Source organism: Vipera ursinii, assembly GCF_947247035.1.
Source record: "Vipera ursinii genome assembly, chromosome: 4".
Classification (NCBI taxonomy): domain Eukaryota; kingdom Metazoa; phylum Chordata; class Lepidosauria; order Squamata; family Viperidae; genus Vipera; species Vipera ursinii.
Genome location: NC_139514.1, coordinates 55,913,737 through 55,936,221, shown reverse-complemented (window position 1 = coordinate 55,936,221; position 22,485 = coordinate 55,913,737). Strand labels below are relative to the sequence as shown.

Below are 22,485 nucleotides of genomic sequence, written 5' to 3'. Positions count from 1 at the left end.
TTCCTCAGCCAGGCACGCTGGCTGAGGAATTCTGGGAGTTGAAGTCCACAAGTTATTAAAGGGCCAGGTTTGAAGACCCCTGCAATAAAGCTTTCCTCCCCTATGATTGGCGCCTCCCCCAGGGCATTCATTACCAGCAGACGAGATTATGGAAACCTATGGGCATAAATATCGCTAGGGCTTTTCATCTTCTGATAAGTTCTCTTCCCACAAAGGCACCAGGCGTAGTTCTAATCGCTTTAGCAGTTCAGGTTCCAAACAACTACAATGCTCATCTCTATGGCAAGTCGGGCTTTTCTGAGATCATCATTAACAGGGCGGGGAATGACATCATGAGCTGGTGACGGTTCCCGGGCGCCCCAACGTGGGTCCGGGCCTGGCGATGGAGGCGGCTGATGCGGCTGGAATCGTGAGTGCTTCTCCGAGGCTCCTCATTTGCGAGGATCTGATGGTGGTTAGCGGCGGCACGAAGTTTTTGGCCGCTGGTTATAAAGAGACCAAGTGAGTGAAAGAGGTCGGTGTGTACGCGTGAGCGAAAAGTTGGCGTTTAAATCAACTTTCACCAGCCTTCTGGCCTGTAGATTACTACTCCGTTACTGTTAACGGGATGCATACTGATGGGCATGATGGGAATGGTAGTCCAATAGGTTTTGAAGAAATCAAATTGGTGGGGGCTAGTTTAGATATTGCATATGCACCGACTTGACAGTGGAAGTCTAGCAAAGAAAAGTAATATGGAGGAAAAGAGAGTGAAGCTTCTGATTATATCTTCTTATTAACTGTGAATTATGACACTGCTAATATGGAGAAAGAGCCGGTTTGGTGTAGCGGTTAAGGCACCAGGCTAGAGACTGTTGGTTTTAGTGCACAGAGCTCTCTCTCAACTTTAGGAAGGAGGCTGTGGCAAATAATGGGCAAAAAACCCTTGTAAGGAAAACTTAAGGGACTTGTCCAGGCAGTTGCCAGGAATCATCAGTAATTAAAAGGCACCAAAACAAAAACAAAACCCACATTTGGAAGTTTCTGAAAAAGAGGATTGTCTCTTTCCAATAGTAACAGTAGTTATCTTTCACAGTGATTCAATAATCCTCCAAAAGCAAATTTTTCTTAAAGCTATGAACTGAGTGTAATGGAAGACTTTGTTCCAAGTATCTATATGGGGACAAACTACCAAGCATGATTTACCTAGGAAATTTCTGACCACCTCTTAATTTCTTCTTTTTAAGACTCTTATTCACAGGATAGAGGAAGGCACAAAAGATTGCCTATGTTTCAGTAGAATCTAACTAATATCTAATCAATGGAGATCATTTAAGAGAGCAAATGGAAATACGGAGAACTTGTGGATATTTTAATTTATTGTTAGATTTCTACATAGAGTTTTTGGAAAAGATACTTATAACATGTATCTTTCTTAATGGGCTGTCAGAATCCTGTGGATATAATGTATCTTGATTTCAGCATAGAATTTGACAAACTAAGTGATAGAAATCTGATTTGGAAGTTAATATAGGCTATTGGGTATTTGTTAATTAGCTGACAATTGTTAAGGGCTGGGCAGATTGAGAGATGACAGAAATTGCCAATTCTACATGAAACAAAACTGTATGAGATAGCATAATATAGAAGACAGAAACAAAAATCAATTGATAGTTTTGAGAAGTGGGATGAAAAAGTACATGAGGCAGCATACAAGCTGAAAAATAAAGTTAAAACAACAAAGTAGAAACAGGAAAGAAAAAATCAAATGCACAAAAACAAGAAGGGGGTATATTTGGCTTGATAATCACATTCTGAAGAAATATTTTGACTTATAGCTGACCTCGTTGAATATAAGGTTGTTGAAAAGGTAAATTCGGTTTTACTCTGTATCAGTATATATATTGCTCCACTATATTTGCATTGATCTTGTTCTATCTCAAATATTGTTTTTGTTCTGGGCATCATGTTTTAAGAAAGGTTCAGAGAAATTGGAATAGGGGCAGAGAATGCCAACAAGCGAGATTAGATTTAGGTCTGGAACAAAAACAGCTGTAGGTTGGTAAACTACAGGTATCTGGAGCATTGCTCTTTTTTTTTAAAGAATTCAACACAAAGAGATTGCTTCTGTAGAAAATATGTGATGTATATTCATTTAATTGACAGCAATGATGACCTTTTCATTTATGACTGTACTACTGCAAGCAAAAAACTTCAAGTAAAGCAAGAAAGGTGAGTGTTTAGTTTCCCAGGTATATAGAACATTACTTCTACTGCAATCTCATATCAAGGACAAACAACCATGCTAAGTGGGGATAATTGAATCTATAATTACGCATCTCTAGAGATACTTCTGGAAAATATGGCATTTACCTCTCTCAGATAAGCATTTCCTATAAGAGGAAAGAACCTCTGCAGTGCTTTTTCTACCATAATGTCAGTTAAAACACAAATTAAAATGAAATAATTGAAATAAATAGTAGGAAATAGCTTTTCATACTTCCCTTCTTCCTTAACTTATGCATGATCAAAGGAAGGTTGTTCTGAAAAATAATTGAAAATATCTCATGAAGTATAATTGGAAGTTGTGCTTGAAATGGTTTATTTTTGAATCAAATGTTTCACATTTTTTTCTCTTTTTAGTGATGATGGAAAGCCACTAGGCAAAACAAATAATATCCTTGCCTGTGCATTTTCTTCATCAGGGAAGTATTTTGTTCTGACTGATGACAACAAACAATTAATTCTTTTCTGCAGAAAGCCTTCCTGGGAATGTCTGAGCATAAGGTATGGGGAGGAAAATGTTTTTTTTGTTTTTTTTAATCTAAGCATTAGTAACATAAATTATGCAGGCTTTCAGTAGAGAATCAGTTTGGTATAGCAGTTAAGGCACTAGACTATAAACCCAGAGACCATCCATTTCTTAGCATGAAGTCCGCTGGGTGGTCTTGGGGCCCTCACTCTCTGTCAGCTTGAAAGCAGCCAAGGGCCAATCATTTTCAAGAAAACTGCAGGGACTAGTCCAGGCAGTTGCCAGAAATCAAGACTGTCTCAAAGGTATACGCACAAGCGCTCCTTTCCTTGTTATATGAAATTTACCATTCTGCTCAGATTTGTTTCTTAGCTTTATTGTTGTGTTTTAGATTTTTGTTGTCAACTTCAATTGCAGAACAGCCTACAAATATTTTTGTGTTGATCTGTAGACTCCTTTGGATAAGCCATTGGCTTCACAATTACTTTTCATGACATTGACAAATCACCCAAACCATGTGTGAGCCTCACATACTTGTAATGGAGGTTCTTTTTTTGTTGTTGTTGTGAACCTAATGCAGCTGCTTCCAAGCTGAAGTCTTTTGGGTATCTTTCCCAACCATCTTTAGGAGAGGACCCAGATTGATGGGGGCAATAAGCTGACTTTGTAATAATGCTGCTAGGCGGGGCCCAAAAGCCCTAATAAGCAGGCATATACATAGAATGAAGGCTATTGCTAAGCACATTGGTTTGTGCTTAAATTGTAAGCCGCCCTGAGTCTTCGGAGAAGGGCGGGATATAAATGGGATTAAATAAATAAATAATGGATGTTACAGAATTGTTATGTTTTTGTTTCTCATATGTAGACCACGTTAGTTTTTGAAGTTCAAAAATGTTGAATTATATTTTTATTATATTTCTTTTCAGACCTGTCATGAGAAGATGTACCTCCCTGCTAATAACATCTGCAGAAGACAAGATTTTGGTTGCTGACAAATCTGGCGATGTGTATTCTTATTCAATATTAGAACCAAAAAATGCAGGAACCATTGAGCTTGGACACTTGTCTCTTTTGTTGGATTTGGTACACATGAGTTTTTAATATATTTTATTAAAGGCTAATCAAATTTAAGTCTGTCTGAGAAGATATGTTACAGATCCTATCAGATAAAGAATTCCACTGGCAGGGTCCAAGAAGAGGGCCTTTTGTGCCATTCCCCCTGCCCGGTGGAACCTTCTCCCCCTGACCTTCCAGAAAGGCATACAAACTTTTTCTGCAATCTTGCTTGGGACTCACATAGCTGCATGCAGGCATGAGGCTGGCTAGTGTCCTTAAAGACCCTCCCCCTGCCTTTTAACTAACTTTGACAGTTATTTTTAATTCATCCATGCTTTTTTTAAAAAAATATATATGCTGTTTTTTATGGTTTGAAATTTTGTCTGTACACAGCCCAGTGTCAGTCTGTGAGGGAGATGGGCTGCTTTGATAAGTAATTTGATTAAAAACAAAGTCTTATTTTTTTCCTCTCAGAATCACCCGTATGAGGTAGCTCGGGGTGAGAGGTGGTGTGTACTGCTTGGTTAATGAGTTCAGTTTTGTCAAATAAAACTAAAAAAAATTGAACATTTTCTGTATATTATTAATTATTAAGTTAAATGGGTATATAGGTAAACATTTGTTGTAGACAAGTAAGTTATTATTCCTTCAAGTCTTTCCCAGATTATCAGTTTGAAGCCAAACAAATGGTATAATTGGTGGATGGATAACTATGCCTGAACATGTCATTGATCATGTTTCTGTTGATCTGTTATCATTAGTCACTGAGTCCTGATGACCAGTATATTGTAACAGCTGATCGGGATGAGAAGATAAGAGTTAGTTTGACTAAAGCACCACATGTTATAGTGTCCTTTTGCCTGGGTCACAGAGAGTAAGTATAACCAAAAAAACTATTTTCAGTATTTAAGCTCAAGCTTCATAATAACTAGTTTTCTAATCATTGTCTTGGGATCAGAAATGCTTTAGACTACTTAAAGAAATAATAAATGTTCACTTCCTTGGAGGTTTTTAAAGAATCCACTTTAGCTCTGATTTTGGAAGAAATAAATGAATTGAATACTGAGGGAATTCAGATTCTCAGAAAAGCTTATGTTGCTATTTCAAAATGTATCTAAGATGTCATCCATTAGAACATTCCCTAGCATAAAAAGGATTTCTTAATAATAACCTTTACCTTTATTTTTTCCGAAAGGATCTAGATTCAAGTGAGGCTTGCTGATTTTGTATGATGATTCATTCAGTGTCTCCCCAGTTTCTTTTCCTTTTTGGGTAAATTCAATATAGTAAAGCAGTAATTTATTTCTAAAAAGTCTTCAGTGCATTTGCCATTTCCCCCCCCCATGGTTTGATTTCTCTAATCCATTTAATTTGTCACTCTACTTTATTGTCATATTCATTTGGAAAATGTTGATATCTGAAGTAATAATGGTTTCTAGTGGTAATCAATTAGTAATCTTAACGTTCAAAGAAACACTTCACACTTTATTTATTTATTTATTTATTTATTTAGTTAGTTAGTTAGTTAGTTAGTTAGTTCGTTAGTTAGTTAGTTAGTTAGTTTTCTATACCGCCCTATTCCCGAAGGACTCAGGGTGGTTTACAGGGCAATATTTAAAAGACAATATAAATTAAGATAAAATAGAATTAAAAAGAATTAAATTAATAATAGCCCAACAATAAAACAATGTTAAAATTTAAAACTAAACCCCCCTTCAGTCCAGGCCGGATAGTTCGAAAAGACAGGTTTTCAGGTCCCAGCGAAACGAGTGCAGGTCGGGGGCAGTCCGGAGTTCCACAGGTAAATCATTCCAAAGGGCAGGCGCGCCCACAGAGAATGCCCTCCCTCTGGGGATCACCCGCCGGCATTCCCTGACCGGCGGCAGCCTAAGGAGGCCCTCCCTATGAGAGCGCACAGGACGATGGGAAGTTGATGCCGGCAGCAGGTGTTCCCTTACATAGCCATTTAGGGCTTTATAGGTCATCACCAGCACCTTGAATCTCACCCAGAGGGCAACTGGAAGCCAATGCAGCTCGCGGAGTAGAGGTGTTACACGGGAGTATCGGGAGACTCCCATCACAACTCGCGCGGCCGCATTCTGCACCAGCTGAAGCCTCCGAGTGGTCCTCAAGGGCAGCCCCATGTAGAGAGCGTTGCAGTAGTCTAACCGGGAGGTCACAAGCGCATGAGTGACTGTGCGTAGGGCATCTCGGTCCAAATAGGGGCGCAACTGGCTCACCAGGCAAACCTGGGCAAAAGTCCCCCTGGTCACGGCTCCTATATGATCTTCCAAACTGAGCCGTGAATCCTGGAGAACACTTTGCTACTTATAGCTATGATATACAAATCTAATTAGTATGATACTTGAAGCCCAATACTTCAGATAGATTGTGAAATAAAATGGAGGTCTGCAATTCAGTTTACAGTTATACAGTACCTTATTTTAGTTTTTTCTTTCATTTGTCATTGTCATGTAAAAATTGGAGATGAATGTACTTTAGGAATATGAATAGATTACTGGACTATTTTTAAAACTGACTTTTTAAAAAGAAAAAAAAATATTACAGTAAAGTTTTTCATATGCAGTTTTTTCTCAAAATACAAGGAAAGATATCAGTGTGTGTATAAAATTTCTTGCACAGCTGTATGTATACACATATAATTTTACTCTTTATTGCTTTTGTTTCAATTTATTTTATTCTCTGTAGATTTGTCAGCAGAATATTGGTAGTGCCAAACTTTCCTGATCTTCTTTTATCAGCTTCCGGGGTATGTAAATTAGCTGGGACTCTGTACATCTAGAATGTTAATAAACTACTGAGAAAATGCATTTTCTTGCTTCTAATAAGTAAAAGATTCAATTTTCCTTGCTTTCTCTCATATTTTTGGATGAAACATGAAGAATCATTAACACTATAGGAAATCATCATTCTCACATGTATTTTAGACCTTATGGTTCATTATTAATAATTAGTTAAGCTCAATATGAGATATAGTAATATGTTATTAGAAATAATTAGAAATTTTGTATAGTCATTGTTGAATATATATGAGATATATATATACATGTATCTTAGAGGACTTTTAAACTGTTGGTTGAATTTATAATTGTGCTAAGTCACAATGTGGTTTCTTTGTTTTTTTGCTCATCAAATTGTGTTTATGCACATTGTGATTTACTTTTGACTCATGCTTAGAGTTAGGTGTCAACCCAGCCATTATAGCTTGTTTAACCAAACTTAGATAAAGGAATTATAGTTTAGTATGATACGAACCTTGTTAATGTGTATATATGAGAGGTCTCCGTGCAATTAATAACTCCTTTCCTTTGGCAAAAATAATAATTAGCTCCTCTCTTGAACTTCCTAGGATGGTACATTGAGGCTTTGGAAGTATAAAAGTGGAAAAGACCTACATTGCTTTCAATTGAATAATTTGAATATAAACGAAGCTAGTAAGAATGAGAAGGTAATTGTCTTTTGTATGGATGTTTTCTATAATATAGTCTGCACGTTTCCACTTTCTTTGCTTTTTGTACATGTGTGTTTGCTTTTTTGAATGAATTTATTGAACTGTCATAAAGTTGAGAGTGAGTTTATGCTACTGAAAATCACCTTTTGATTTTATAAATCAAAAGGTGATTTCTTGGTAAAGAATATTTTGTTACTCTGAGAAGCAGCCATTGTAGAATGCAATTACTTCATAATGTAAGTACACTAATTTGGGGAATGCTAAATTATCTATTTGCATGGACAAGCAGATACTCATACTTTGTCTGTTGTACTAACCATTATAGTGCATACTTCCACCATGTGGACAGATGTACTGATATTCTAAGCATTGTAACTAAACAGTTGTGCATGCTTTAGTGGTTACACCAGTCATGGAGGTCAAGGACATTTTCATTTTGCATATTAATTATCCATCCAACTTCTGCCCCCTTAGATCAGGGGTATCCAACCCCCGGTCCATGGACCGGCACCAGGCCACAGACTGGCACTGGGCCGTGGTATGCCATAAACTGGGCCGTGCAAACAACTGAAGCCCCATCCTCAGGATGCAGGCAGCATGTGAAACCTCACCCCCTCCTGGTCCGCGGAAAAACCTCTCTCCGTGGAATCGGTTCCTGATGCCCAAAAGGTTGGCCGCTGCCTTAGATGTTTTGTATTTTTCATCTTGCTGTCTTTGCTCAGAACAGAAAACAGGGTAGATTGAATAAGAGACAGCTTGTCTTTGTTATAGAAAACCAGGTATATTTTTGACCCCCAGGTTTCTTTTTACTACTGTTTTTCTATTTCTTCCTACTTCTTCCCACACATTAAAAAAAAAATCAGCTCTTGCCAATTATGATTACATTTCTTTTCCTCCTCAGAAATATGCAGTCTCAAGAATAGCTTATTGTTGTGAAGGAAATTACATTGCTGTTTTATATGACTGGTAAGAGGAAAAAAATAAAATTACTATAGAAGCAATTACATTTTTTTCATTACAAGCTATGTCTGATTTCTGTCTAGTTTATACTTACAGATAGTCTTTAGCTTACAACCATGTTTAGTGAACATTCAAATTTACAGTGGTAGTGAAAAAAGTTACTTCTGACTAGTTTTGACACGACCATTGCAGCATGCACACAGTCAAGGGATCAAAATTCAGATGCTTGGCAACTGGTAGGTATTTATGACAGTTGCTGTGTCCCTGGGCCCTTCTGACAAGCAAACTCTATGGTAAAGCCAGATTTACTTGACAACCATGTTACTAACTTAACAATTGCAGTGATTCACTTAACAACTGTCTTATTTAGCAATAGAAATTTGGTGCTCAATTCTGGTCATAAGTCAATAATAAGAGTTTATAGTAGATTATTAATGAATGCTCACATTGTGAAGTTATTTCTGCTGACGGTCTCTTCATGACAGATAATGGGGATTATTCCTTGAAACATTAGGAGTTCCTTAAGCTGCCATAGCTCTAACAAGTTCAGCAGGAGTTAGTTCTGATTTAGATGTGAATTAGCCTATACCAAGAGTAGGCAACCTTGGCTCTTTTATGACTTGTGGACTTCAATACCCAGAATTCCTGAAGCAGCCATGCTGACTCAGGAATTCTGGGAGTTGAAATCCACAAGTCATAAAAGAGCTAAGGTTGCCTACCCCTGGTCTATACCAAGGCTCTCCAGACTTGACAACTTTAAGACTTGTGAACTTTTAACTCCCCATTGCTGGCTGGGGAATTCTGGGAGTTGAGTCCACAAGTCTTAAAAGTTTCCAAGTTTGGAGAACCCTCATCTATACTGTACTTGATATATCGTTTCATTTGCCATGTGGGAATAATTTGATGTGGTTGCTTCTAAAAGTATTCCTGTAGTATCCATCTTCCAGCTTGATGCCAGAGCTCAGAGCCTAATTTCTAAGCAGCAGATAACCTTGAGCCACAAAAGTTGGGATGTTGCATTTGAGGAAACAGGTGGGCTCTGGGTACTGCAGGAGAATCAGCAAATACCTCTTCTATTCTACCAACCTGAGGACGGACAGTGGCAGGTGAGAGAATTTTTATGATCACAAACTGCTACATGTATTTATAATTCTGTGGCATATGGCAAAGGATTCTGGCCAATTGCTGAATTACTATGGTTGGGTTACCGTGTATTTCTGTATTGTAATACTTAGGCTCTTCTATGGTTGATGTTTGTTTTGCTAGGTCTAAACAAGAAAATATAGTTCAATTTAATTCCCTCAGATTAAAATGTAGAGTATTGTTAGAAAATATGTAACTGAACATTGTGCTGAGTGGGATACAGCAGCTCAGTTCAAATCATAACTAATATATGTATGAATGACAGAGATACGTGGGGGTGAGTGTGCCAGCTGGTGTAATGAAATCTGTAAATGACCTTGAGGGGCAAGAGAAAGACAAGCTGAGTAGGTGAGCAGCAGACAAGAAGAGGAGGAATCCCTGGTTGCTTAATGGTCAGAGAAAGAAACTTAGGAAGGACCTACCCTAGAATAGAATATCTTTATTGTTGTATATTTTCATGAAGACATGGAAATGGGCCAGGTAAAACAAGATTATGGGAGCTTTTTCTCAGTACAAGCCAGCCCGTATGAAAAAAAAACCCCTGCTTCCTATGAAATTTTCAGTAGCTCCTGTTTTTTTTGTGTTTTATTTTGTTTTCAGCCTGTTATGGACAAGAAAGAATTAGTGAAAATGTCCAAGTACATATGTGACCACTGGATAATGTTTGAAGGTAGGAAAGATGAGTTCAACAGATCAAACAAATGCTTTACATGGTGTGACTATGATTTGGAGAATCCACCCCTGAAGTTCTATAAAAGCTGACTTTAGGTTTAGCTTTGGTTTCTGCATGAGCATTGGTTCTTGGAGGTGGGAGAAGTTAACTGGAAGCCTCGTTGTTTTAAGCTAGCGTTTCTCAGCCTTGGCGACTTTGAAGACGGGCGGACTTCAACTCCCAGAACTCCTCAGCTGGCTGAGGAATTCTGAGAGTTGAAGCCCACCCATGTTCCAGTTGCCACGGTTCAGAAACACTGCTTTAAGCCACAGGGATCAGGTGTTAAAATGCCCAACTTACTGATGCCGCAGAAGAACATCTGAATAATGCCATGAGAACACAACAGAGTGGTTCCCTTATACTTGCCCCCTCATGGTAAGAAGTAGAATGGTGTGCGTAGATCTTAACTGTATCAGCAGTTAAGGGAAAGGGGACTATTAAAATGCAGTGATTATCATAGATAATTAACATCACAGAGCTGGTTAATGAGTCCTGCTCTTAATGCCTAATTAGTGTCGCTACTCCTGTGAAAATGGTGGTTGGAATTATCTTTTTGTTGCCAGGATTTTAATAGCCCTTTCCCCTCTCTTCTAAAGGGGAACAAAGTATCGCTTCGTGTTGAAAATGGGTAAGGTGGGTGGGAGTGAATATTTCAATCGTTTTTTTAGAACAGTTGCTGAAATAAAAAATGCACCACAGAGTTAATTTTGTGCAGTCAGATAGAAAGACTAATTAGACACGTAGAGCTGGTGATTATTTTCTTTGCTGAGGCAGATAAGTATTGCAGTCCTAATGGTAGCTGTTTTTAGTTCTGTGCAGTAGTTGAGTAAAATACCAGTTAATATCAACCTTAAAGTCATCTTGTCACTTAAATTTGCATGGCATAAACTTCTAACGGATATGGATCTTTGCCAGAATGAGAAGTGCAGTCCTATGACATTGGTGAGGAACCAAGCAAATTCTCAACTGTAGCGCGTTCTGACAAAAAACATGGGAGAAAGGATAAATGATCATAGAATAACCGTGCGTGCTGATCAGTTTCTAACCCTTCATAGCTAAGCAATTAAATCTCTCAAATAATGGTGAACAAACTCTTTGAGGCCTATTGGCACACTTAAATGCTTTAGGAGAAGGTGAGGCAGCCAGGTGGTAGATCCACAACATTTGGTTTGGGAATAGTTTGGGAGATGCCTTTGATCTTTAAACTGTGATGTGCTTATTTTTGGAGTTTATAGTTTTAGCATTACAGTTTTCCCCCATTTTGGGATTTTTGTCTGTTTTCAGTAATACACACACACACACACACTACACACCCGTCTTTTTTGGACAAGTGACTGGAAGGATCAGTTATATTTATAGTGCACTGCAGCAACTAAAAGAGCAAGAATTTTGGAGAGTGAGTAATCCAAATGTGGTTATCTGTTCTCTTTCTAATAGTTCAGATATGCTTATCATTAGCCAGCATAGGCTAAAGTTTTACTTGTCATAAAGCAATGGGATGGAAACAGCTTAGCTAATCTGATAGAACAATAACTGCCAGTTATCGAATGTGGGGCAAGAGGAACCTACAGCTTTGCGTAGCTGAAATTGGAATAGGTTTTTTTTCCTTCTCCATGGTAGGAGATAGGTTATAAGGTTATAAGGACTCAAGTGTCTGTTCTCATCTTAGGCATAAACGAAATTCTGTTTATAAATATTTTACTAATTTGCCAGGCACTATAAAGTAACTGTTATTTAAAATTCTAACCTACTCTTCTTTCTGCAGGTGCTATGGACAAAGAGAGTTGCTTCCAAAATCTCTACAAGGCTTCTTTTGACAATATGTCCAATTATCTAAAAAGAAAAGAAGAGAGACTTCAGCAGCTGAAAAATAAGAGGAAAGATCCACAGTATGAATCAAGTGAACAGACCAAAAAAGTCAGAACGGAAGAGCTGTCCTGATAAGACTCAGGGCTACCACATTTTTGAGTTTGGAAGCAGCTGAACAGAAAACAGAAACTTTTCCTTAGGCATAACTGAAATTAAATCTGCCTGATGGTTAGTGCCAGACAAATAGCAAAAGAAGTAACCTGATTAACAAGCCACATCCCAGTGCCTTTTAAGTAACTTTTTTTCTAAATGTATGGCTTTAAAATGTTGCTTGAATGACGGTCTTGAAAGTAATACCTAGAAAAGGATTGTAACAAAGAGCGTCTCCAAATCCAGTTGATCAGATTTTCTTCCTGAACCAAGAATATGCTTTCTCACAATGTCAATTGGACCCAAATCATTGCATAGTGGCATACTTCTACCCAGCCATCTTTTCCAGAAGTTGAGGCAATATATACCATATAGTTATATAAGAAAGAACCTGGATTACTGCCAGAGGTCATGGTCAACCCCAATTATTCTTGGGATTTTGTATCTGAAGATTTTGTTGAGTTCTCTAGTAGCTATGATCTACCGAATCATAGAAACAGCTGGAAGGCAGCCCTTGAAAATGGCTTTGCTTGACTCCAGTTCTCTTTAATGCATTTCAATAGGTAGAAACACAAATTAAGTGTTAATGTAGTTTATGGCAGCTGTAATATTACAACAAATAGTGTCTGCGGTAAGCCTCAGTGATGCAAAAATGATTGTATTAATCACTTTGTGTCACAAATCTGCCATTAAGTAAGGACATAATACCTAACACAAGAACATAGGTGGCAGTATTAGGGTCATGACATGTTTGATTGGTGCTGTAATTAAGTTGACTTCTTTTAACGGTAAAAAGGTAAAGGGAGTCTCTGCTGATTTTACTCCTCTGGTCATTGCTGGCCATAGGGGGCGGTGCTTGTTTCAAGGCCATTTAGCCAGCGCTGTCCGAAGGAATTTCCTCAGTTCATATTGCCACGGAATTATTCATTTGAACAGTAAAGAAGTAATAAACATTTACGGAACATCTATTTTAGACTGGATTCAATCAGTGTGAAGACCTCTCAGTTTTTTTCAGTCCAAAGCTTGCAATTTGATGTTAACAACTGCAGTGCTTGAATAGTATTTAATCATCCTTAAGACATCTGAGAGATTTGGTGATAAATGTGAAAACAATTTGAATGCGCTTGATCAGCATCTTGTTTTGTGTATTTAAATGCCAATTAGTGACATGCAAAATCAAATGTAAAATTTGGATGATTGTGGATACTACCCATATTTCCTTTCTTTATTTTGCATAAAGAAAATAACTGAATTTGAAATATTTACATAGATTTTGACCGTGCAGAGAATAAAGCCACATGTTTTGATGCATGTCCAATATATTGCTAAGCACATTGATTTGTGCTTAGAGTGTAAGCCGCCCTGAGTCTTCGGAGAAGGGCGGGATATAAATGGGATTAAAATAAAAATAAAATAAATATACATGAGGCAATATGTATATATGTATAATTCTATCCACATGAGACAGGTTCCAGAAAATCCTTATATTTTTTTACATTGTGATGCCCAGGTAGGTAGTTTAGTATAGCTAGTTTTGTCTGGGTTAGTTTTATAGATTATTATTATTAGTCTTGTCCCTGCTGCCCGGCTGCCATGTCTTCGACTGTGCTGCTCCGCGCAGGCTGCGCCAAGGCGACTCTCCTCTGGGGGACTGGTGTGGAGGTGGCCGTGGGGGGAGGCGGGGCTGGGGTGACAGCGCACGTGCCCACAGAGAGGGCTGTGAGTGCCCCCTTTGGCACACATGCCATAGGTTCGCCACCACTGGTATAGGGTTTCATGCCTGAGAAGGGGGTTGGAGTAGAAGACCTCCAAGATCCCTTCCAACTCTACTATAGTTGGAAGTAGATCTTGGAGGTCTTCTACTCCAACCCCCTTCTCAGGCATGAAACCCTATACCAGTGGTGGCGAACCTATGGCATGTGTGCCAAAGGGGGCACTCACAGCCCTCTCTGTGGGCACGTGCGCTGTCACCCCAGCCCTGCCTCCCCCCACGGCCCCCTCCACACATGTCCCCCGGAGGAGAGTCGCCTCGGCGCAGCCTGTGCGGAGCAGCACAGTCGAAGACATGGCAGCCGGGCAGCAGGAACAAGACTCCACCCTCGCACCCCGTTGTGTGCAGATGATGGGCGCGGGCAGAAGGCGTGGCTGCCATGGCTTTGCAGGGCCACCTGGGCGATCGGCGGGCCATGGAGGCAGTAGGTGGCCCTGCAGGAGGGGGCAGAGCGGGCAGGAGTGGAGCGAGCGGGGGTGGTGGCCGGGGTGTTTTTTGGCCACTCAGTGTCTGAAAGGTTCGCCTCACTGCCCTATACCATTTCAGACAAATGGTTGTCCAATCTCTTCTTAAAAACCTCCAGTGTTGGAGCATTCACAACTTCTGGAGGTAGATTTTTCCACTGATTTTTATTTGTTTATTTTTTTCATTGCCAGAGCTTGGGTGGGCGTGGTCTCGGGATGATGCAACTGACCCGTGGACCGGCAGTTTGACACCCTTGGTCTGCAGTTTTCTCTTTGCATTTGCTCATAGCATAGCAGTTCATTGTATTCAACTAACGGGTTTTTTTTACTCTTCCTTTTGTATTCAACTCTAATTAAACCAGATGTGGCCATGTTATAATGAAAATCAACATGTGCTTGCTTAATTGAGTAATATATGGGCAGAAGTAAATTTTTTACTTTTCCTTACTTTGTTGCTCTTCTTGGCTTGAAGCCATTTTTCTCCAGCTTGGTAAACTTCCAGGGGGAAAGAGCTTAAAGCAGTGCAGCAAAATGTTTCATTTAGTATAACAAATATATTATTCTTGTATATACTGAGTGTGTGATTTGGGCTTTAAAAAGCTTTCCGAGATCTCATACTGGCATTGCCAATTATTCATATGATGAAGAGCACCTCTGAGTTTTGCTAAATCAAAAAGATAGCTGAACTACATTCACTAGTGATTACATTACAATAGCTTTTCCAAAAAGCTAGAATTAACTTTGATGCATTTATGCATAAAACATTTGTTAGTCTTTTCTTCTTGAGTCCTGTCCTATTTTGGCAGCTGCAATTTAGTGTATATTTAGAAGAAACAACGCCTGCAATTAATTGCAGGTGCAGAATGCAGACTTTTGATCACAATGGCTCCTTTTTTAAAGACTTAGTTTATTTTAGCTACTTTTGTTGGTTGCATCACTTCAATCTGCTTTCTAGCCTAGGGCATACTTCCCAGATGTAGAAAATGCATTAGTAATTCAAGCTGAAAAGACATCAGGGCTAATGTGCTCTTCAATTTACTTTGTATTGCTCCAGTAACAGACACAGTCCAATCCTATATTTACCAAATCAAATCCCTGTTCAGTTCCTATAATTAACAAAATGATCACATTGAAATGGTGAGAAGTAGTAAGATGGTGAAAGATTATAATGACATTTTAAACAGTCGTTCCCACAGTGTAAAAAAGGGGGGGAAATTCCCATGACTCACTATGCCCCATAGCATTGCTTAAATGTTTTCTGTGTCTGCAGTAGTTTATGAGGAGAAAAAAAATCAATTGATTTCTCCAGGCACTTAACCATGACGTGAACATGTCCTGGTAACGTCTTTTCCGCCATGTTGCTATAACGTTACCTTCATCTCATGTTCAAAACATAGCTCTGATAGCTCCTGGTGTGTTTGTTCGTTGCTCCAGTCTGGAAGTAGCATTTTCTTTCTTATGCAGGCCACAGTAGACTAAGCACAGTGGTGTCTTTTCTACCAAAATCTTCCTTCTTGCTATGTTTGGGTCTAGGAATGTAAGGAACCAGGGTACTTTGGCCTGATTACAAAAATAACATGAACAGGGAATAAAAGGGATCAAAAATTCCTGAATGGCTCTTGGGAGTAATTTTAATATTGCCTCCTGAATCATACAAGATGCTATACAGCAGACGTGTCAAACACAAGGCCCGGGGGCCAGATCCGGCCAGTGAAGTGGTTTCATGCGGCCCGCGAAGCCATCCTGGAAACAGTGGGGGAACGGCCACCACTGCCTTGGCCCTGACCCAGTGACCCTCCTCCTGCCAGAGACCCTCAGATCTGTCCCACTCCAGCCCAGGCCCCCATAGGCACCCTTGATGCGAATGATGTAGAGCTGGCCACGCCCACCCAGTAGGCCATACGCACTCTAGCCACGCCCACCCAGTAGGCCACGCCCACCCTGGCCATACCCACCCGGCCCCCTGAGGGCAACCGCAATGCTGATGCGGCCCTCAATGAAATTGAGTTTGACACCCCTGCTATACAGCATGAAAGATAACCCTTTTTGGTTCTAAATATTGGAAAGAGAAGAAGAAGCAATTACAAATGCTTAGCAATAAACTTTCAACAGCAAAGCTTATAAAAACCTAAGAAGCTGACAGGCAGATCGTCCAGATAGTTGTGTGATTTAATTTAAACTACTCGGCTCACTCATTCACGATGGAAAGTATGCTTCTCATAATACTATATTTACTCCATCCTTAAGTCAGAAAACCCTCAACCCCATGTGGGCTGTAAAAGTTGAAATGTGTAAAAGAAGGAACTGTTAATAATCTCTTTGGGATGCTCTGAAGGAATGTAATGCTTTCATTTTTAACAAGCTATGTAATACTTGATGCTCTGACCCTTCTGAGGCTACTCAGTGGGGGAAACCCAATTTAACCATTTATTCAATTATCACCTCTCTTTAATACACGGGTGTCGTGATGAATTGACGTGTCACAACGTATTGCGACCTTTTTGTATTGCTGGAGCTGGGGTGGGCACGGCCTCTGCATGATGCTGCCAGCCTGCGGCCCGGCAGTTTGACCCCTGCTTTAATAGAGCTACAGGTTACTCCCTTAAAATAACAAAACATCAAAACTACGTTAAAAACTGGAACCACCAAAAACAAAATAGAACTTTTACCGATTGTTTTCCCATCCCTTTTAACTAAAAGCAAAACCTGAAGATGTTTGTCCTAGCAAGCTGATGATAAGCACTATTAACTAGGTGGCCCTAGTTAGAAGACTGAGGCATACAAGATGGGGAAGAGGAAGAGAAGCACTTTTCTTAGTGCTGTGAAATCAGGAATAGCAGATTAGTCTGTAGTTTTTGTTTTTACTGCTAAAAAGATCTATTAACAAACATACCAGCTTAAAACCAATTTACAATGTCTGCAGTTTAAAAGGTTATAGATTTGTTATGTATATAAAGTCCCGCTAGGTGGCAGCACCTTGCTGTTCTTGTCTATATTAAACAACTAAGAAGAAGATGCATCTGAGAAGCATATAGATGGGAGATTACTAAGGCTGTAGGGGATTTGGGAAAGAACAAACAAACCAACCCATCAAAAACTGCAATATTACTGAGAAGAAATTATCAGCATGTGTTTGTGAAATGATTGGAGCTGAGCTTAAAAGATCTAATCATCTTTCAAACACACACACACACACACACACCCACACACACACCCCAAACCAAGCAAAAATAAGCATGTCATTCATGCAGGGTCCAATCTGAGTTGATCACTGGGACCAGAGATTTAGTCTTACAAGCTTTGTATGGCATATATAGAGAAATTCCCTGAGGATGGGCTCCAGCGCAATGTTTTAATATTGTAATATAGTTTTAATTATTCTGCTTCTGTAAACTGCCCAAGTAACTTTTGTGAGATGGGCAGGTACGGTATATAAATAAACAAGTAGGTCAGCTTGGTAAGTATATCTGGCAAAATTTATAATTTTGATCAAAAGCGCACAAGAGGCAACAATGAGCTAAATCTGAGATATTTAATGTGACACTGTCGGGAAAATATATACAGACCATATTTTTGATGTTAGCAAATTACTTGAGAAATAAAATTTATTCCACATTTTGTGATTTTGAAAAAGAATGATAAAGTGAACAGGCTTGAATTACAGAACACTGCACAGATATGAGGTGATTACTGAATGTGGTAAGAAGAATACAATACAAAGCATGCATGAGAATAAATAAATGGTTTGATACTGAGCAGGAATAAGACTAGGATGTGTGAGAACACTTTGGTTGTTCGATATCTTTGTGTAAAAATGTACAGTATAAGAAATGCTTATGATGGCCTTACAGAAGTGTTGGGGACATGGATTTTTATGTAGACAATACCATGAGAATTTGAAATATTTGTATCACTGTTAGTGTGTACGATGTAACATTTAAAATTATACTGATTTAGTCTCCTGATGCTCCTAACCCTGGACAAGTTTGATCTGGGTTGGCAATTGTGTGCTACTTTCTAAATAACCAGGATCAGGAAGCATCCAAAATCGTGGCTAAATTTTAAGTCACAACAGTGAAAATCAGTAATCTAGGTCGTTTACATCATAGGCACAAATACACAGATTTATATTCTGTATTCTTTTCCAACTTTTTTGTCCATGGGCATATATTTTAATGAAAATTAAAATTATGACAGGGAAAAAGCAGCCCTTCACATATTCTGTTCTCAAGCTATGAGAGCTGCTGGAGGTCATAAGCAGCAATTTAAATTTTGCTCTCAAAGAGACTGATGGCCTTGGCCACTGAGAGTTTAACAAGTTAATATGCTTTCTCAAAATGACACTGATATATAATAGCAATGAATAGAGGGTGCAGGTGCAGGCGCTTAACAGTTTTCCTCTAAAGGCCTATTAATTGCCTCAAACCATATTTTTTTTCTCTCAGAATCAGCTTTAATTTGGAGAGGGAAGCAGCCCAGAGAATTGTGATAAATACCAGAAATACAATAACAGAGAACATAATAGCAGTGTATTTTGGCTCCATTTTAAAAAGAAATTACAGCTTTTTAAAAGAATACATTTAATTCATTTGATGCATAAGTGTCTCCAAATAACAACTCATAAATAAGGACATTTGCAACCTTCTTCCTCAGAATTGGGTCAATTACTGATTGAAGGACTACATAATTGTGCAAAGTATACATTGTGGGTGGTTTAAACAATATTCTTGATCACCAGAAATGGACTAAAAAAAACAGCAAATCATTCATTCAAACATGGAGAATTATTTGAAAGTGGTGTATGCAGAAATACATTAAACTCCAAACATGAATACAAGTTACGCTTCTCCAAAGCATCTTTTACCATAATGAACAGGGGGAGATTATTATTCAGTTAATCGAACGAGCCAACAGTTATTCTGGCAAAGGTAGCCTGCATTTATTTCCTGTTTTGTGTGGAAGAAAAGTCTGAGCTCCCACCCACATGTTTCCTTTTTGTGAAAAGAACTGTGACTCAGCAAGCAGCATTTTTAACTAGTAGGCATATGGCTTGGGTGTGTTCTTCAAGAAGAAACATTCATGTCCTTGTAATGCAGCACCTTCCTTATGGATGGCTCTTTTTTTATAAGTAGAACAGCTTATGAAACTTCAGATTGGGAATTCCATGCATTCTCATTTTAGCAACACCTTGATGGTAGGTGAAGAAGTTAGGTAGCAGGTATTTATTTCTCTTGGATCATTGTGTTCAACTGCAATGTATTTTCTAAGCATTTGTTTTGAAGAACCGAAATGAACATCACAGAGACATTTCTCCTTCCTTTCTCCTGTTTTGTACATATTTCTGGTGCTCATCTGTATTTATTTAAGAACATGTATCAGCTGCCCCAATTTGGCTGACTGTGGGCAGTATATGTGAGTAAATCGATATAGAGTACTTCAACAATTAAAATGAAGACAAAACCTCTGGTCCCGGTGACTGACCCAGATTGGATCCTGCACAATTAAAACAGTCCATTGCCACTTCCAAATAAGGGCAATCTATTATACTGTACAATTAAGCAAAACTTTGGGGTAAACTCTGAGCACATTTACAAGCAACATGCTCAAAATTTCATATGTCTATATGCTGCCCATCACATTTCTTCCCAAGATTTCTCATCCATTGGTTAATCTTGGCTGTCAAACCTCAGTGCACCATACCGAAGCCCTCTGAGGATCTTTTTGTACCTCACTTTATTCCAGTCAGATAACACATCTTTTCTCAATGTTCTTTTCCACACATTGTGTGTTAAGCCAAATTTTCAGAACCAGGGCATATCAAAAGCCATTAGCCGTGGATAATAAATGATAATAACAAAAACCACATGGTACACTGTCAAAATTAAATCATATTATAGCTTAACATGATATTTGAACAAGACCTACTTTAAAAAAACAGCTTATTTTGCCTATTCTAACTTTTGTATCTGTTATATGTGCACAAGACACTGTATTAGTAATATTCTTTCGCCCAATGCAGCACATGTGGTTTGAAGAGATGCATTAGCTGAGCAGAGGTTTGTCAGTATTCCTAAGTGATTCATAAAATTATCCATTTGGGGTGTGCTGCTTCAATCCATTTCACTGTAATACTGCAATACATGGGGCTTTGCTGAGCTGGTTCACACACTGTAAGTTGTTTTGTCCATCTGTTTTCATTCTTGCTCCCCTTGTTCCCAAGACACACTGTTGGGCTTGAAAGATGACCAACAATGGTAGTAAGCAATGCTCCCAAGCCATGAACTGAATGTGGGCTTGCTGAAGTTTGGTTAAACCAAATCTTGCCAATGGATCACTAGGCAAACATAAGCTTACTGAAGTGTTATGTTAGTAGATTATTTCAGAGAGCTATATAAGACCAAATGAGTCTGTATACCAAAAGAATTTAGAGCAGTGATGTAATAACAAAAACTAAAGCAAGGTAGAAGAAAAATACCTACTCCAAGTGCAGCTTTAGCTATTGATTACACTAATGCACCATTTGTCCTCAAAAGAGCAGTGTAGTTATGGTTCCCATACAATCTCTACCTAAGCCAATTAGGTTTTGCCCAACTGCTGCTATAGAGGAAATGCTGAGAAAACAGTTGAATTGTGTTTTGAAGGACTCTACACTTAAATCATCTGACAATCCCTCTTTTACTGGTAATTTGTAATATTTTACTTTAAAGTGGAGTAAGTCAGAACTGTTGCATGACAAGGTGATTCTGTTCATCTGCTGGTTAGACTTCTGGGCCTCTGCCCCAAAGTCCTGGCTACATGGGATTGCTGAACCCATGTCAATAATGCCCCAGACATTGACAGTATCTTAATTGTTTCAGTATTTAAGGGCACATCTTACAATGGTTTGCCAAGAATCAAATTCCAAAAACTGGTCAAGAGTGCAATAAAAACTAGATTGGATTTAAAATGTAATTGAAATTAATGTGTCATGCAGTTTAAACTAATTAAATTATTAACAGGGTTACAGCCACCCAGGGCTTTTTTCCTCATAGAACACTCAGAACGGAGTTCCGGCACCTTTTTTGGATGGAACCTTGTAGGGTAGGCAAGGTGGGTTGTATGACATGTGTGAGTTCTGGCACCTTTTTCTTTTACAAAAAAAGCACTGCAGCCACCGAATTAATAATTTTATATTTTGGAAGTCCCATTAAAAATGATAGTTTGGCAAGAAGTTTTGAAGTTTTTCTGGAGGCCACATGCCTTTTTGGGAAAATAGCAGACTGCACATTTAATTTCTTCTGACACAATCTCTGTTTTCAGAGGGAACATTTCATTTATAAAAATGAGCGTAAAGAAGCAAGCATTTCTGAAAATGGAATGAGGAACAAGCAATGCAGGGTAGCCCCAGGCTTCAGTTCTCTCAAGCTGTTTGACTACAAACAGCTGCTGACCAGTAAAGCAGAAAACTGCTTTCTTAGCTAGCCTGAAATTGATGTTTTGTCAAACGTGTGAGAAAAGTGACAGAAGGCAGAAAGTGGGGCAGAATCTGGTTCCCATTCATATACTGTAACTATTTCTGAAATGACTCTTCATACAAATTCATCATTCCCCTCCCCCCTCCCCAATGTTTTCAGAAAATCACCCCAAGCATTAAAAATAACCACATATAAAATATACAAAAGGGAATACTTACAACAACCATTTGTTTGTTTTGTTTTGATATAAGAATATATTATTTAAAAGACCACTTTAAAAATTAAAAAAAATGTATGCAACAATGGTGGCTCTTTAACATTTGTACCCATTAGGAAAAATACTAGTCTTTAGAAAAGGAATGTGAAAAGTGCTTGAGTAGTGTTAATTATTCAGCTTCATCCTTTGTCTGTGCTGGATAATCCCACAATGCTTCGATGAACTTGCCATACTTCTAAGGGATCTTTTTTTATCAACTGTAATGCTAAAATTAAAATATAAACATCATTAGGCTCAAAGAACAAGGTCTGGTTGTTCTGCTGTATTTAAAGGACCTGTCCTCACGACGCTGCTTTCTCATTCCCAGCCCGTTTAACCATTTTAAGTTATTCCAAGAGCACTTCTCCCTCCCCTCTGGCCTGACCCAGGACAAAGAAAGTTGGCAAGAAAAGTGACGGTGTTGGCATGCTGACTCTTTCCCCATCAGGCCTATCATTGTATAGAACTACTCTGTGGGATCAGAAATCTGGGCCAATAAAAAGCCCC

At 38.8% G+C, this 22,485-nt stretch overlaps 2 protein-coding genes across 2 annotated transcripts in view; one reads left to right on the top strand and one right to left on the bottom strand.

Annotated features, from left to right (window-relative positions):
* Nucleotides 1–140: 140 nt before the first annotated feature.
* On the top strand, nucleotides 141–13,001 carry WDR4 (WDR4 tRNA N7-guanosine methyltransferase non-catalytic subunit). Its single transcript, XM_083361557.1, has 11 exons — nucleotides 141–501; nucleotides 2,146–2,211; nucleotides 2,623–2,766; nucleotides 3,658–3,814; nucleotides 4,549–4,661; nucleotides 6,497–6,557; nucleotides 7,158–7,256; nucleotides 8,161–8,225; nucleotides 9,142–9,325; nucleotides 9,963–10,032; nucleotides 11,840–13,001. Exons 1-11 carry the CDS (start codon nucleotides 383–385, stop codon nucleotides 12,013–12,015), a joined length of 1,254 nt encoding a protein of 417 aa, XP_083217683.1. The 5' UTR covers nucleotides 141–382; the 3' UTR covers nucleotides 12,016–13,001.
* An 8,995-nt stretch (nucleotides 13,002–21,996) lies between these two features.
* The window catches only part of PDE9A (phosphodiesterase 9A), a gene marked incomplete at its 5' end in the record, with an annotated part of 73,928 nt that continues 73,439 nt past the window's right edge, over nucleotides 21,997–22,485 (bottom strand). The window contains one exon of the mRNA XM_083361599.1: nucleotides 21,997–22,204. The remainder of the gene's footprint in view (nucleotides 22,205–22,485) is intronic.

What these genes read in the sequence shown, in the direction of transcription:
- WDR4 (XM_083361557.1), top strand. Translation starts at nt 383, where the DNA reads ATGGAGGCGGCTGATGCGGCTGGAATCGTGAGTGCTTCTCCGAGGCTC. An exon ending in AAGCTAGTAAGAATGAGAAG is followed by an intron (nt 7,257 to 8,160) that starts GTAATTGTCTTT and finishes TTTCCTCCTCAG; the next exon opens with AAATATGCAGTCTCAAGAAT. An exon ending in CCACTGGATAATGTTTGAAG is followed by an intron (nt 10,033 to 11,839) that starts GTAGGAAAGATG and finishes TTCTTTCTGCAG; the next exon opens with GTGCTATGGACAAAGAGAGT.